This window comes from Schistocerca cancellata, chromosome 1 (assembly GCF_023864275.1).
Source record: "Schistocerca cancellata isolate TAMUIC-IGC-003103 chromosome 1, iqSchCanc2.1, whole genome shotgun sequence".
Lineage (NCBI taxonomy): Eukaryota > Metazoa > Arthropoda > Insecta > Orthoptera > Acrididae > Schistocerca > Schistocerca cancellata.
In genome coordinates, this window is record NC_064626.1 from 233945392 (window position 1) to 233963189 (window position 17798).

At 42.4% G+C, this 17798-nt stretch overlaps 1 protein-coding gene across 1 annotated transcript in view; it reads right to left on the reverse strand.

The window, feature by feature from the left end:
- Window positions 1-260: 260 nt before the first annotated feature.
- The window catches only part of LOC126169992 (PR domain zinc finger protein 5-like), a 64847-nt gene continuing 47309 nt past the window's right edge, over window positions 261-17798 (reverse strand). Inside the window, exon 6 of the mRNA XM_049920688.1 lies at window positions 261-1246. Within this exon, the coding sequence (XP_049776645.1) occupies window positions 1088-1246 (159 nt within the window). The 3' untranslated portion in view covers window positions 261-1087. The remainder of the gene's footprint in view (window positions 1247-17798) is intronic.

The following is a 17798-nucleotide window of genomic DNA, read 5'->3' on the forward strand; positions in this document are numbered from 1 at the left end:
TCCTAAAGGTAAGCACTGGCGCCCACTCTGATTCCTCATAATTTTACAATTCCTTAAATACTGCAGTTATAACGTTGAAGATCAACAAGCACTTTTAGTTTCAGGATAAACAATATGGAGAACAGTGCCAGTGGGACTCGGAACTGTATAGCATATGTAAAATGGGAAAGGAAATAAAGGAACAACTAAGTTACATTTGAATTAGCAGATACAATTTCTAAAATTACTGACACTCCTGCTGTATATATAAACATACAATACAGGCATCACGAAGATCACATTTTATTTGTGCATTACACAAACACTGCATAGACATACAATATGAAGTCTTTACCATTATATATTATTTGTGTTCTACTCATGAGAACTCTCAATAAAACAGATTACTACCATTTTTGGCTTGACGTCTCTTTGACAGGATGACCATCAGGAGACTACATTTCTACATGAACAATTAATTATACTATGATTTGATTACATTTAAAATGATAAAAGGCACACTCTTGAATATGTGCTTTGGATAAAATAATTTTAAATAATAAGAGATTAAGGGCTATTTGGTTAAACCAGTTGCACAATGGCTGTGATATGTGAGAGGTCACTTGATACCACTGGTACCAGATATTATACCTTTTGTCTGTCCATCTATAGCCACTTATAAAAACATAAAACAAAAGTTACATTTTCAACAAAGACATCAACATGTGATGTATAATCATTCTTTGCTGAGGACCCATCACATTTATGCTAGATTCTATTAAGCATCCCCTCCATACACATATTTTCAATCAATAATGAGCAAGTACAATTATAAAGTATTTTGTTTTCTATTTTAAATCATTAACAGTTAAAATATCTATTTTTCATTATTCAGGAGTAATTATATGTTGCCTATATTTTAAAACATATAGTGTGTTTCAATAATACAAACTGAACACGTGACATAAACACACAAATGGGATATATTACATATTTATATGCCTAATCAATCATTCTTTTTAAGCAATTACACCCATTGAATAAAAAATGCACCAGTAAAAAACTGTGAGCTGTAATTCAATCTCTACCTTCTGTCCCTTTCACTTTGTCACACTTTTTTCACTGAGTTTACTTTCTTTGTTTTACTCAATCGCTGACTAAGTGGTACGTTGCTCTCTGAATCACTTGAATCACAACTCGAACTAGATGATAGGTCCTCACTTGGTTCTTCTTTGATCACTTTGTTGTTAACACTCATCTTCAATTTCTGAAAGTGAGTATTTAATTTTAGCTTGAGAAATTCCCTTACTTGTTACATAAAATATTTATAAATAGCATTCAGCAAAATTAAATTATCTCAGTTTTATGTTCCACTAGCTTCCCATTCTTGCAGCAAAAATGTAACATATCATGTAAGGAAGTCTTTCATATATGAATCCACATTTACATAATATTTATATAAATGAATTTTCAGAAAAACTGGGTAAGTCATCAGAAGTCTTGAGACAATAAAATACTTCACAGAGAAACAACACCAACACTTCGCAAGAATGTCATCTACATAAGATGGTTTCAACACAAACTTTCCCAAAGTATAATAAAATCCAAGCTTTCTTTGTTCTTCCTGAAAATTTGCCTCACACTTGTGAATGAACACACACCTTTTATATTTAATTCATGGCATACTTGAGGGCAATCTGCTACTTTTGCAAAAGAGGAGGTACTGAATTCAATCTGTAACCTTCAACGAATTACATGCAATGTCTTACATTTATTTCAGTTAGAATGACTATTCGCAGATGACTGCAAACATCTGAATCTTCAATCCTGTAAAAGGATTGGTGCAAGGGGAAAGAGCATATATTCCACACAACTATGCAACATTCCCAAAATATTACACGAATTGCACCACATTGTTTTCTCTCGTGGTACAACTTCAGTTCTGAAAGTATAATTAAATACTGACAACTGCTACATTCAACCTAAGCTTCTTTCCCAATGAAAAGATGCAAGCAAATACTGCACAACGGCCTTACTGAACACAGTCTGCAATGTAACAGCAGTTACATGAACTACTTGATTCACTATTTGAATTGTCTTTATGCTCCCTCCACAACTTGGACTTCAGAATATACTCTACATGGTGTATGTGATACACAAACTCCTGAATTTTTTTCTTATTAACACTTCCTTGTCACATCTCTCTGCTCTTTCCATTTGTTCTTACTATGGTTCCCCTTTATCTCTTTTGGCACTCTTTTCCCCACCCTGTCCTCATTTTACCTATGTTTCATTTTCCTGATAACCTTTCCAATTGTATCAGCTCAGCGACTGACCTATCTACTTCTCAAGACACCATAATCTTGTATCCAAGTTGTGAGGAACTTCTCAGTTACAATTTCAGTATATACCCCTTTCCTTTTCCTCCCAAATCCTGCATTTTTTTTAGGGGTCTATAGCAACTGAGGTCATAAGTGCCCACGTCATAACCTTAGAATACTAATAAGAAAAAGAAGTTAAGCCCAATTGACAGAAGGAAAGAGAGTTAAAACCAAGCACTTCCTCTTGGAGAAAGGTCCACAAAACATGCCACAGGGACAGTGGAAGTCTGAAACCAGATTAAATGTCCTTCGCCATATTGCTACAATGGATAAAAAGTAAAATGCAGCCGACAGCCCACACATAGTTTACTAAAACGGCCAATAATTCGGACGGCAAACATACACTAGAACATAAGTGGTTAAAAAAGGGCATTCAGTCAGCAAATGGCAAACCATCAAAGGTTGACGACAACGAGCACAAAGTGGCGTGGGATCACCACTTAACAAATGGCAATGGCTAAAAAGACAGTGCCCAATACACAACCTAGTTAAAATGATCTCCTTGTGGCTAGATGTTGACAGGAGGTTGGCCAAGCTGCTGGGAGAGATTTAACTTCCCTGAGCTTGTTCCCATGAAAGGAAGACCAGTGGTGAAGCCAAACGGACGGCAACACAGAGAGCATCTGAAGAAATGGAAGAGCGAGCAGGCAGATGTAGAAGGACTGCAGCCTTGACAGCAGCATCAGCAGCCTCATTTTCCATCACACTGACATGACTGGGAAACCACATGAACATCACAGTGGATTCCTCAACAGTGAGAAAGTGGAAGCTTGGACACATTGCACTGTGGGATAGACTATGCACGGCAGACAGAGGCTCTGAAGAGCACAGAGACTCGGAGGATATGACACAATTAAAAAGCCTGTGTTGCTGGATGTCCCGGATGGCCAGATAAAGGGTACAGAGCTCTGTTGTAAATATTGAGTAGTGTTCTGGAAGCCTATACAGAAATTTGTTGGTGCCAATGACAAAGGCACACCCAACACCAATATCAGTCTCACAATCAGCGTACATGAAGATGTTATCGCTAAAGTGCAAGTGAAGGCCAAGAAACTGAATCCAGGATAGTTTCCTTGAGAAGTGAATGAAGTCATGACGAATACGGACCACCGAACGAAGCCAAGGCAGTGAAGGGTTCACACCCATTAGGAACATGGCAGGAGCAGCAGACAAAAGCAAACTCCAGGTGGCAACAGAGAAGAAGGGCGTGGCCCATATCGGTGGTTCAAGAGAGTCATCAAGAAAGAGGGCAAAGGATGGGTGCATCGCAGACAAACGGCATGTGTATCCGCTGAGAAGAACATCATGCCAATGTAACTGATAGTTCAACAGCATCTGCAGACTCTCAACCGGGTTAGTGTAAAAGATGCCTATGGCTGCGATGGTGGATTGTGTTAATACAGCGTAATATGAGCAGAAATGTAGATGAAAAAATAAAACACCCATAGTCTAGTTTTGAGCAGACAAGGGACTGGTACAAATGGAGGAGGGTAGTCCGATCTGTTCCCCAGAAAGTACCACTTAGTATACATAGGACACTGAGGGACCAGATCCAGCGTGGACCAAGTAAGACATGTGGGAGGACCAAGGAAGTTTTCTATCAAGCATGAGCTTCATGAATTTCATAGCTTCGTGAACGGAAGAGTAACAGGCCCAAGATGTTAAGAAAGTGGAAGAGACCCGATGCGCTGCCAAAAATTCATACAAACAGTTTTGTCCGTGGAAAAGCAAAAGCCACTGTTGATGCTCCATGCGTAAAGATGACTAAGACATCGCTGAAGACACCGCTCAGGAGAGAAGTCAATTGAAAACTGCAATAGATGACAAAATCCTCAACAAAAAAGAAGCCGGAGATGCTGGACAATTGGGATGAAATGAGAACGTGGTCTAGCTCTCTCATAGTAAAACATAGTAAAGACGGCATTGTAGCATTCATGATTCTGAGAGGCGAAGGGCATCAGCAAAGCCTCCTCCACTCATTTCCAAAGGAGGAAGGCAGGGTGATTGTGGAGCTCAAAATCTCAACAAAATAGCAGCCCAAAGCATTGGAGATAGCCAAGGGTCCACAATGACATCACCTTCTACAATCAGGCTGGAAATTAAGAGTCTGGACCTTGGCTCAGAAAGCTGACAGTGGTTGTCCCACATGACAGAAGAGGGAGTGAAACTGTTAAAAGAACTAGTAAATGAAAACCAGCTAGCTTTTTTGCAGTGCCAAAGAATGTGACGACACTAGCACACAACTGTTTACATCAAATACAGTTCACTTCGTATAATGACAGTTGAAAATGCAGAGAGCATGTTTCCAATGTGTGAATTGCATTGTGGCGTGCCTCAGTCCACCAGGAGACAAGGACACAGTATGGTAAAGATGAAGTGGGAGGTATGGAACATTCTGCAGCAGTAAGGATAATGTTTGTTAGGTACTTTTCCTCGTCATCACAACTGGGGAAATGATCAGTACATCTACATCTACATCCATACTCCGCAAGCCACCAGACCGTGTGTGGCGGAGGGTACCTTGAGTACCTCTATCGGTTCTCCCTTCTATTCCAGTCTCGTATTGTTCGTGGAAAGAAGGATTGTCGGTATGCTTCTGTGTGGGCTCTAATCTCTCTGATTTTATCCTCATGGTCTCTTCACGAGATATACGTAGGAGGGAGCAATATACTGCTTGACTCTTCGGTGAAGGTATGTTCTCGAAACTTTGACAAAAGCCCATACCGAGCTACTGAGCGTCTCTCCTGCAGAGTCTTCCACTGGAGTTTATCTATCATCTCTGTAACGCTTTCGCGATTACTAAATGATCCTGTAACAAAGCACGCTGCTCTCCGTTTGATCTTCTCTATCTCTTCTATCAACCCTATCTGGTACGGATCCCACACTGCTGAGCAGTATTCAAGCAGTGGGCGAACAAGCGTACTGTAACCTACTTCCTTTGTTTTCGGATTGCATTTCCTTAGGATTCTTCCAATGAATCTCAGTCTGGCATCTGCTTTACCGACGATCAACATTATATGATCATTCCATTTTAAATCACTCCTAATGCGTACTCCCAGATAATTTATGGTATTAACTGCTTCCAGTTGCTGACCTGCTATTTTGTAGCTAAATGATAAAGGATCTATCTTTCTGTGTATTCGCAGCACATTACACTTGTCTATATTGAGATTCAATTGCCATTCCCTGCACCATGCGTCAATTCACTGCAGATCCTCCTGCATTTCAGTACAATTTTCCATTGTTACAACCTCTCGATACACCACAGCATCATCTGCAAAAAGCCTCAGTGAACTTCCGATGTCATCCACCAGGTCATTTATGTATATTGTGAATAGCAATGGTCCTATGACACTCCCCTGCGGCACACCTGAAATCACTCTTACTTCTGAAGACTTCTCTCCATTGAGAATGACATGTTGCGTCCTGTTATCTAGGAACTCCTCAATCCAATCACACAATTGGTCTGATAGTCCATATGCTCTTACTTTGTTCATTACACGACTGTGGGGAACTGTATCGAACGCCTTGCGGAAGTCAAGAAACACGGCATCTACCAGTGAACCCGTGTCTATGGCCCTCTGAGTCTCGTGGACGAATAGCGCGAGCTGGGTTTCACATGACCGTCTTTTTCGAAACCCATGCTGATTCCTACAGAGTAGATTTTTAGTCTCCAGAAAAGTCATTATACTCGAACACAATACGTGTTCCAAAATTCTGCAACTGATCGACATTAGAGATATAGGTCTATAGTTCTGCACATCTGTTCGACATCCCTTCTTAAAGACGGGGATGACCTGTGCCCTTTTCCAATCCTTTGGAACGCTACACTCTTCTAGAGACCTACGGTACACCGCTGCAAGAAGGAGGGCAAGTTCCTTCACGTACTCTGTGTAAAATCGAACTGGTATCCCATCAGGTCCAGAGGCCTTTCCTCTTTTGAGCGATTTTAATTGTTTCTCTATCCCTCTGTCGTCTATTTCGATATCTACAATTTTGTCATCTGTGCGACAATCTAGAGAAGGAACTACAGTGCAGTCTTCCTTTGTGAAACAACTTTGGAAAAAGACATTTAGTATTTCGGCCTTTAGTCTGTCATCCTCTGTTTCAGTACCATTTTGGTCACAGAGTGTCTGGACATTTTGTTTTGATCCACCTACCGCTTTGACATAAGACCAAAATTTCTTAGGATTTTCTGCCAAGTCAGTACATAGAACTTTACTTTCGAATTCATTGAACGCCTCTTGCATAGCCCTCCTCACACTACATTTCGCTTCGCGTAATTTTTGTTTGTCTGCAAGGCTTTGGCTATGTTTATGTTTGCTGTGAAGTTCCCTTTGCTTCCGCAGTAGTTTTCTAACTCGGTTGTTGTACCACGGTGGCTCTTTTCCATCTCTTACGATCTTGCTTGGCACATACTCATCTAACACATAATGTATGATGGTTTTGAAATTTGTCCACTGATCCTCAACACTATCTGTACTTGAGACAAAACTTTTGTGTTGAGCCAACAGGTACTCTGAAATCTGCTTTTTGTCACTTTTTCTGAACAGAAAAATCTTCCTACCCTTTTTAATATTTCTATTTATGTCTGAAATCATCGATGCCGTAACCGCTTTATGATCGCTGATTCCCTGTTCTGCGTTAACTTTTTCAAATAGTTCGGGTCTGTTTGTCACCAGAAGGTCTAATATGTTATCGCCACGAGTCGGTTCTCTGTTTAACTGCTCAAGGTAGTTTTCAGATAAAGCAATTTAAAAAATTTCCTGGATTCTTTGTCCCTGCCACCCATTATGAACGTTTGAGTCTCCCAGTCTATATCCGGCAAATTAAAATCTCCACCCAGAACTATAACATGGTGGGGAAATCTACTCGAAATATTTTCCAAATTATCCTTCAGGTGCTCAGCCACAACAGCTGCTGAGCCAGGGGGCCTATAGAGACATCCTATTACCATGTCTGAGCCTGCTTTAACCGTGACCTTCACCCAAATCATTTCACATTTTGGATCTCCGTCAATTTCCTTCGATACTACTATTGCACTTCTTATCGCTATAAACACGCCTCCCCCTTCACTGTCCAGCCTGTCTCTGCGGTATACATTCCAATCTGAGTTTAGGATTTCCTTACTGTTTACGTCTGGTTTCAGCCAACTCTCTGTCCCTAGTATTATATGGGCGTTGTGACCGTTTATTAATGAGAGCAGTTCTGGGACCTTTCTATAGACGCTCCTGCAGTTTACTATCAGCACATTAATACTGTTATTCCCTGTTGCATTTTGCCTACTCCTACCTTGCCGCGTCTCAGGAGGCGTCTTGTCGGGCCTAGGGAGGGAATTCTCTAACCTAAAAAACCCCCATGTGCACTCCACACGTACTCCGCTACCCTTGCAGCCGCTTCCGGCGTGTAGTGCACGCCTGACCTATTCAGGGGGACCCTACATTTCTCCACCTGATAGCGAAGGCCGAGAAATTTGCACCCCAGATCTCCGTAGAATCGTCTGAGCCTCTGGTTTAAGCCTTCCACTCGGCTCCAAACCAGAGGACCGCGATCGGTTCTGGGAACGATACTACAAATAGTTAGCTCTGATTCCACCCCGCGAGCGAGGCTTTCCGCCTTCACCAATTCCGCCAACCGCCTGTACGAACTGAGGATGACCTCTGAACCCAGACGGCAGGAGTCATTGGTGCCGACATGAGCAACAATTTGCAGTCGGGTGCAACCAGTGCTCTCTATCGCTGCCGGTAGGGCCTCCTCCACATCTCGGATGAGACCCCCCGGCAAGCAGACAGAGTGAACACTGGCCTTCTTCCCCGACCTTCCCGCTATTTCCCTAAGAGGCCCCATCACCCGCCTAATGTTGGAGCTCCCAATAACTAATAAATCCCTCCCCCCGTGTGCCTGCTCGGACCTTGCTGAAGGAGCAGACACATGTCCACTCACAGGCAGAGCGGGCGATGCCACACGGCCAGCCTCCACATTGACCCTCCGCCTCGTGCGCCGCGAACGCCGCCGAACCCGCCACTCCCCTTGGGTAGAGGGTGGCCCAACCGCGCCCGGTACCCGCGAAGATGTCTCGACAGCAGGGACAGTGGGTGAAGCATGTAACACCTGGGGTGTACCTTGCGACGCACCAGACTCCCCACTGCCGCTACACTCCGAGGCAGCAGCCTGAAGACGGCTGACCACGGCCATCAACACGCTCAGCTGTTCGCGAACAGTGGCCAGCTCCTCCTGCGTCCGTACACAGCAGTCACACATCCTATCCATCCTAGGGAATCAATTTACTGAAGAGAGTTAATCAACCTTTAACTAGACTGCTAATTCACTAAAGGTGGCTGTTTAGTCAATAAACTGTGGTTGCTAGCCACTTCTTGTAGAAAACAATGAAAATAGCACTACCTGTCTCTGGACTGTATTGAAAACAAACACTAGCACTATTGGCACTATGGTTGACTAAAGGGACTCTGACTGTATTCAAAACAAACACGAAATCTATGGAACTATTAATAGCACTCGACAATTAAAGCTTCCTAAAAGCAAAAACACACGGAAGAAGAAGTGACAAGTAAGAAAAATACACTACTCAGTACAAGTCGCCAGGGAGCAATAAAGCCTCCAATTAGCCTTAAAAAGCCGCCAATTTGGTTTACACTCAGATGGGGTAGGAGTCATCAAACGGATAGCGCACGGGAAATGGTCACTTGGGCACATGTCAGAGAGAACAGGTAAGCGGGGCAGTGCAGGATGAGAAGTCCAAATGGGAATATGTGTGCGTAGATTCTGGAAAGAATATGGGTGCTCCAGTGTTAGGGCAGATGAGGTTGAGTTGACTGAGATGTTCAGCCTAGATAGCACCTCTCTGACACTTTCTGAAGAGCCCCAAAGATGACGTGCATGTTAAAATCACCAAAAAGCAGAAAGTGGTATGGGAGTTGACAAATAAGCTGGAGGAAATCTGCCCTGGTGACAGTGAAGACAGGAGCATGTAGCCGTTACAAAGAAAAATGGTGAAGCGAGGAAGGAAAATGTAGACTGCAACAGCTTGCAGCCAGGTGTTCAGTCAGGTGGTTTGGCTATGGATGTCATCCCCATGAGATGGAATGCCGTTCTCAGGGAGAAGGTCAAAGCGGACCAGACCGAAATGCAATTTTGTATCTTGAAGGTGGAAAATAATCAGACATTGTGATTCCAAGAGCAGCCGGAATTCCTCCTTGTTTGATCTAACGCTGCACACATTCCATTGGAGAAGAGTCGTAATGGAGAATGGGGGGAAGGGAACAAATATAGGTTAGTCACCTCAGTGGCCACAGATTGGCAGCCTTCGAAGACCCAACGCCACAGGGCACAGAGGCTGGAGACCCTTGTTCCATGATATCTACAGAGGCTTTGGTATTGTCCCTGGGTTGGCCTGTGCATTTCAGGGCAGAAAAACTGTAGGTGCTTTGCACCGGCGAAATGAAGGTTAGCCAGGTGCGGGTATCATGCGGCAACACTACTGAAGAGGATCTCCTAGCCGGAGAAGAAGAAGACTGTTTGCCTTTATTTGATTTCATAGAGTATTTATGGTTGGCAGACAAAGTCTCAGATGGTTGTTGGCTGAAGGGGACGTAAAGAGTCCTCGCGGGAATATTCCTTTTGTCCTTCCCAGCCTGCCAGTTGTGCAGCAGGTGATTTTGTCACCGGGGACAAAGATTTGGTGGCTTGTTGCGCAGCTGTATGAGGAGATGAGGATGCTACCGTGATACTAGACGATTTTACAAATGAAGTGCTGAATTGGAGGTTACAAGTCTGAGTGCCACGACGTTCGTGGAGTGAGGCATAGCAAGAATGTAGCAACTACTGTATGGTGAAATGCAAGGCTTGCAATTATCCAACAACTTGCGGACAACACATTAAAGTACTTTTTCCTTCACCCAGATCTCCTAGATGGCTCACTCATCGAGATACAAGGGACATTCAAATGATGAGGCAGCACATGCCATTACAACTGATAAAGCAGGGAGACAAGAGGCGGGCGATCGCCCTGGAGTGCATCCCTACCACAAGTAACACAGAACAAGTAACACGATGCGCAAGTGTGGTTGTAACACAGACACGGGTAGCAAAGCATTGGGTTTGAAATGTATGGCAAGACCGTGATGACGCTGTAGTCTGCTCTGATCTTCATTGGAAGCACTAGTCCAACAAACTTCAAAAAAAAAGTGCATGTAAGCAATAAGGTGCATCAACTTTCTTCATTACCCAATGGACTGCATTGATGCCTGATCAGAGGGGTAATTTGGATTTCTTTCTTGGTCAGACCATCAAGCAGCCATGTCTAAATAACTCCACATGAAGAATTCAGCATTTGACAGGCCTTGACACGAACAGAATAGCCATGGAGGAGTGAAGCTGTAAGCAGCTGTTTGGCTTGAAAATCACCGTTGGTCTCCAGAAGCAAAGTCCCATTATGTAAGCAAGAGCAGGATTTCACAGGGCCTGCGATTGCACCGACACCTTTCCGAATAATAAATGGATTAACCATAGCAAAAGACTGGCCTTTCCCTGATATTTCCCCGATTTCCAGACAAGTTTAAGCATTTTTCCCTGACAAATTTTGTGATCTCAAAGGTGAGTAAAAACATAAATTGACAAAAAAAATGTAGGTACATCTGTATTTCTAAATGTGTGAGCAAAAATCTTAAGTACTAACATCAACATCTTTTGTAATGAACTGTACTTAGATGGAGAAAGCAAGCCAAAAGATATAGGTTTTTCATTAAGATAACTGTTGCTATTTTATTTCAATAAAACGAAAAACATTTGGTGACAAAAATATGCATTTCCTTGAAATCGCAAGACAGAATTAAAATACCTTTACTGATTTTAGAAATAAACTCAGAGAAAAGTAGGCCTCTTGAAAGAAGTGTATAAGGCAGGGAAGATTTGTGTAAACCAACACTATAGGTGACAACCAATAAAATGTTGGTTTACTATGTTCATTATTGTCTGTTATTAACCACTGTGTTATGTCTGTCATTTTACTGGTATTGTGTTTCCGCATGGTTAGCTGAGTGGTAACGTGTTTCGAACATGTCTGAAAGAACAGATACCATCTTAGTATATATATAGTTAAGGCTCACCGGCCACTTGACCATCTTCTTCTTCTGTGCGAATGCACAAACAGTGCCCGAACTCTTACGGGAATCGGCAACGCGCCGCGAGTAATGAGTATAATGAGCGGGGGCACTACGAATGTAGTGCAGGACAATACGTTGAGAATGTGGATTTCATGGGAGGCGTGCCAGAGATAAATCCCTGAGTCGCGCTGTCCTCTGTGTCCTCGGTGCTCAGATGGATAGAGCGTCTGCCTTGTAAGCAGGAGATCCCGGGTTCGAGTCCTGGTCGGGGCACACATTTTCATCTGTCCCCGTTGACGTATGTCAATGCCTGTAAGCAGCTAAGGGTGTTCATTTCATTGTAAAAAAATGTTTATTTAACACATTAGAGCTTCATTACTATAAATTGTTTAACAGTGTAGAATTTATACAATGGTAAAATCTGTTTTATTTCGTCTTTCATTTCAAATTTTTGGTATGACTGATTTCTTGTAGCTAGGTGATTGTAGATATTGATTCCTATGGACTTTACTTTGTTTTCACATAATTTTGCATTGGTAGTAATAAATAACATTTGTTATACAGAAGGCTACTGACATTTCTGTGAAACAAGATAATTTATATATACAGAGGGTGAGAAATAATGGTGCACTTTGCGTTCGGCATGCGTTCCTCATCCAAATTCAAGACAAAAGGAACTAAATTGACAGTTGTAAAGGTAATATTCGGAGTACCACAGGGAAGAGTGATAGGGCCGTTGCTGTTCATAATACATACAAATGATTTAGTAGAAAGTATCAGATGCTCTTTAAGGCTATTCGCAGATGATGCAGTTGTTTATACCAAAGTAGCAACACCAGAGTAAGAATGTGCAGAACAACCTGCAGAGAATTGATGAATGGTGCATACTCTGGCAGTTGACCCTGAACGTAAATAAATGTAACATACTGCGCATGCATAGGAAAAGAAATCTGCCACTGTACAGCTACACTATTGATGAGAAACAGCTAGAGACAGTGTCGGCCGTAAAATATGTAGGCGTAACTATCCAGAGCGACCTTAAGTGGAATAAACGTAAAAAACAGACAGTGGGAAAAGCAGATACAAGACTCAGATTCATCGGAATAATCTTAAGGAAATGCAACCCACCCACGAAGGAAGTGGCTTATAAAGTGCTTGTTTGCCCAATTCATGAGTATTGTTTATCTATCTGTGATCCCTATCAGGTGGGACTGATAGAAGAGAGAGAGAAAAGATCCAATGAAGAGCGGCGTGTTTCGTCACGGGATCGTTTAGCTGGCGAGAGAGCGTAACAGAGATGCTAAACAGACTCCACTGGCAGACGTTACAAGAGAAACACTGTGCATCACAGAAAGATTTACTACTGAAATTTCGGGACAGCGCTTTCAGGAGGAATCAGACAACATATTACTTCCCCCCACATACATCTCGTGTATTGACCACGAGGAAAAAAATTCAAGAAATTAGACCCAATACAGAGGCTTACCGACAATCATTCTTCCCACACAGTATTCGCGAGTGGAACAGGGTTGGAGGGATCAGATAGTGGTGCCGAAAGTACCCTCCGCCACACACCATTAGTGGCTTGTGGAGCATGATGTAGATGTAGATGAGAAGTGTATCTAGCCAAACCTAATCCCACCAATAGGTGTAATAGAAATGTTATTTTACAAACAAAGCTCTGGCAATGTTGTAACTCTGTGCAGCACAACCAAGAACAGGTAGCATAAACTCTGTACTATGCTGGAGCTGTCCCATTAGCTCAATGACACAAGGTACTGCCACAGAAACAGATACACAGACTCACACTTCATTCAAATAGCTACACACATTCAGTCAAAAACTGTGATAGTGCACCATCATGCTGTAACCACAGCTGTCATCAAACAAAGTGGAATGTTTTCTAATATGTCAAGCAGAATATTGCAAAGCAATGTACAATACAGGGGTGCATTCAACTTATCCAGCAATAGGAAAGGGTGCAAAAGCACCCCTCCCACTATTCAGGCCCACACATTTATGTCAAAGCATGCCTGAAAGCCACAGCCATGGGTGACATGTGGGTAGTGTTCCGACCAATAATGACTGCTGCAGAGGCTGAAAATACCTTCTACATCTACATCTACATCTACATCTACATCCATTCTCCGCAAGCCACCTGATGGTGTGTAGCGGAGGGTACCCTGAGTACCTCTACCGGTTCTCCCTTCTATTCCAGTCTCGTATTGTTCGTGGAAAGAAGGATTGTCGGTATGCTTCTGTGTGGGCTCTAATCTCTCTGATTTTATCCTCATGGTCTCTTTGCGAGATATACATAGGAGGGAGCAATATACTGCTTGACTCTTCGGTGAAAGTATGTTCTCGAAAGTTTAACAAAAGCCTGTACCGAGTTACCGAGCGTCTCTCCTGCAGAGTCTTCCACTGGAGTTTATCTATCATCTCCGTAACGCTTTCGCGATTACTGAATGATCCTGTAACGAAGCGCGCTGCTCTCCGTTGGATCTTCTCTATCTCTTTTATCAACCCTATCTGGTACGGATCCCACACTGCTGAGCAGTATTCAAGCAGTGGGCGAACAAGTGTACTGTAACCTACTTCCTTTGTTTTCGGATTGTATTTCCTTAGAATTCTTCCAATGAATCTCAGTCTGGCATCTGCTTTACCGACGGTCAACTTTATATGATCATTCCATCTTAAATCACGACTAATGCGTACTCCCAGATAATTTATGGAATTAACTGCTTCCAGTTGCTGACCTGCTATTTTGTAGCTAAATGATAAGGGATCTATCTTTCTATGTATTTGCAGCACATTATACTTGTCTACATTGAGATTCAATTGGCATTCCCTACACCATGCGTCAATTCGCTGCAGATCCTCCTGCATTTCAGTACAATTTTCCATTGTTACAACCACTCGATACATCACAGCATCATCTGCAAAAAGCCTCAGCGAACTTCCGATGTCATCCACAAGGTCATTTATGTATATTGCGAATAGCAATGGTCCTATGACACTCCCCTGCAGCACACCTGACATCACTCTTACTTCGGAAGACTTCTCTCCATTGAGAATGACATGCTGCATTCTGTAATCTAGGAACTCTTCAATCCAATCACACAATTGGTCTGGCAGTCCATATGCTCTTACTTTGTTCATTAAACGACTGTGGGGAACTGTATCGAACGCCTTGCGGAAGTCTAGAAACACGGCATCTACCTGTGAACCCGTGTCTATGGCCCTCCGAGTCTCGTGGACAAATAGCGCGAGCTGGGTTTCACAAGACCGTCTTTTTCGAAACCCATGCTGATTCCTACAGAGTAGATTTCTAGTCTCCAGAAAAGTCATTATACTCGAACATAATACGTGTTCCTCATTATACTCGAACATAATACGTGTTCCTTCATGAGTTAGGCTAGATTTGTCAGTCGATATCACATTATTTATAAAATGTTCGATATTTTCTACTTGGTGCAAAAGCCATTCACAAAGCTGTACTCATCAAATGCAATCTTCTGGCCGTTGGTGTTGAATTAACGTGTGATGATGTGGAAGCAATGTGTCTAGTCCTGGGACGACCTCTGTCCACTACGTGTGGATGAAGATTACCGGATTCCTGAAGGTGTTGCTCCAGATGGCAAAACGTACTCTCATCAGGATGGTGCCTTTGAGGGTACTGTGCAGCATACACACAAGCAGCAGCAGCAGCAGCTTGGTTATCGGATGCGCCCGGCACCATGATAATATTGGTGTAGTGCTCTGTTTCACTAGTACACGAGCTTCACCAAAATCAATCTGTTTGCCTCACTCATCCTGGTGTTCTGCTGCCGCTGACTTGGTGTGCTGTTTTCGTCGGATATATCTTTCGTGTTCAGATATCTGGGTGCTGATGGGTTGCCCGGCCTCACCTACATACACTAATCCACATTCACACCTGATTTCATAAACTTCAGCAGCATGTAGTTTGTCAACTGCATCTTTCATTGCGCAAAGAACATCTTTTATTCTGTTGCTGCTTCAGAAAATCGGCTTGATGCCCGCTCAATGGAGAATTTTGCCCACCCGTTCAGTGACACCTTGAACATATGGTAATAGAGCAATGTTTTGTGCTTCTTCTACTCTCCTTTCATTCTTTGTTGCCATAGTTTTATCTATTATTTCCACCCCATAACCACTGGCACCAAAAATGGACTTTAGTTTTGTAGTTCACCCTTCAGATGTTCCTTATCGCTGATCCTATGAGCTCTCTTGGTTAAAGTGTGAAGAGTGGATTTCTTCTGTGAAGGGTGATGATGAGAGAAGGCCTGTAGATACGTGTCAGTACTCGCTGGCTTCCTATATACTCTATGACCCATTTTACCATCAGACTTTCTGTAAACTTGTAAACATGTCAAGGAATGGCAGCACCCCAATCTTTTCTATCTCCATAATGAATTGGATTCTGTGTGCTGCTGGTGAGGTGTTGGTGCAAATTTCGTAGCTCTTCCTCTCCATTTGGCCAGATAATGGCGTCATTAACATGTTGGAGCCAACATTTTGGGCATAATGGTGCGGACTGGAGAGCTGTTTCCTCAAATGCTTCCATGAAGATGTCTGCTGCAATAGGCGAGCGAAGGGAGCCTGTAGCTACACCACCTGTCCATTCATAGAACTGCCCTTTCCTCCTGAAATAGGTGGTTTTTTAACAGTTGCACAGTAGCTCACAGATATAGGGTGTCATGCATTCCTCTAAAATGCTCATGGTGTCTTGTACTGCCACATTTGTGAATATTATCATCACATCAAAGCTAACCATCAAGTTTGTGGCTGATATACACTTTTCTTTTAAAAGTTCTACAAAATGGGTGGAGTCCTTAACATACAAATGTGTGTGGCTCACCAAAAGTCAGTGATTTGGAGCCATTTCATTGCTGGACTGTACATCGGTGAACTAATGGTACTCACAAACGGTAATAAAGGAGAGGTCTCTTTATGGACCTTCGGTTTATTGACTGTGACAATGGCCACAGAAGCCTAAGTTTATAATTGATAGGACCAGTTATGGTTGTGCACTATGCAGTTAGTAGACACATGCTTGCAGTTTAATGGATCTCACTGTCATGTGATAGGCTACTGTCATGTGACAAAATGATGTCCTGCTTATAAATGTAAAAAAAGAACCTAATGTGTGCCTATACTTAGTGCTTACTGCTGTAATTTAGAAATGGTGTGCGTTTAAGAACTATTTCCCCATAAAATCGGACCATGTCTTCATCAGTTGTATCTCTTACTGATTACAGTAACAAATCTATTTTACAAAGCTTTTTCAGAAACAACTCTATATGCAAGTTCAAGTCAAGTGTATCACTGACATTCAGTTCAAAAAGTTGGTTTTCTGCACCATACAATTGTTATTTCCACCAATTTTTGTTTTAATCAGTAAACTGCTTGTCTCAAATCAAAATTGTGTACGAGAATTATTTTCCTAGGCTATTTCTTGTAGTATGACCTCATCGTCTCTTGTCAATTTATCTGTACTGACTGCAAATTATAGAGAACTAGTTTTGGGGATGTGCTGTGGAAATCTAGCTGATTATGAACAGTGTAAAGAGGACAGGACCAAGAACACAGCACTGCGGGAAACCACATATTGTACTGAGTGTATTTGAGTTCAAGAATGTAGCTTCCTTGTTGTTGTTGTTGTTGTTGTTGTTGTCTTCAGTCCTGAGACTGGTTTGATGCAGCTCTCCATGCTACCCTATCTTGTGCAAGCTTCTTCACCTCCCAGTGCCTACTGCAACCTACATCCTTCTGAATCTGCTTAGTGTATTCATCTCTTGGTCTCCCTCTATGATTTTTACCCTCCACGCTGCCCTCCAATGCTAAATATGTGATCCCTTGATGTCTCAGAACATGTCCTACCAACCGGTCCCTTCTTCTAGTCAAGTTATGCCACAAGCTCCTCTTCTCCCCAATTCTATTCAATACCTTTTCATCTGTTATGTGATCTACCCATCTAATCTTAAGCATTCTTCTGTAGCACCACATTTCGAAAGCTTCTATTCTCTTCTTGTCTAAACTATTTATTGACCACGTTTCACTTCCATACGTGGCTACACTCCATACAAATACTTTCAGAAACAATTTCCTGACACTTAAAATCTATACTCGATGTTAACAAATTTCTCTTCTTCCAAAATGCTTTCCTTGGCATTGCCAGTCTACATTTTATATCTTCTCTACTTCAATCATCATCAGTTATTTTGCTCCCCAAATAGCAAAACTCCTTTAATACTTAAAGTGTCTCATTTCCTAATCTAATTCCCTCAGCATCACC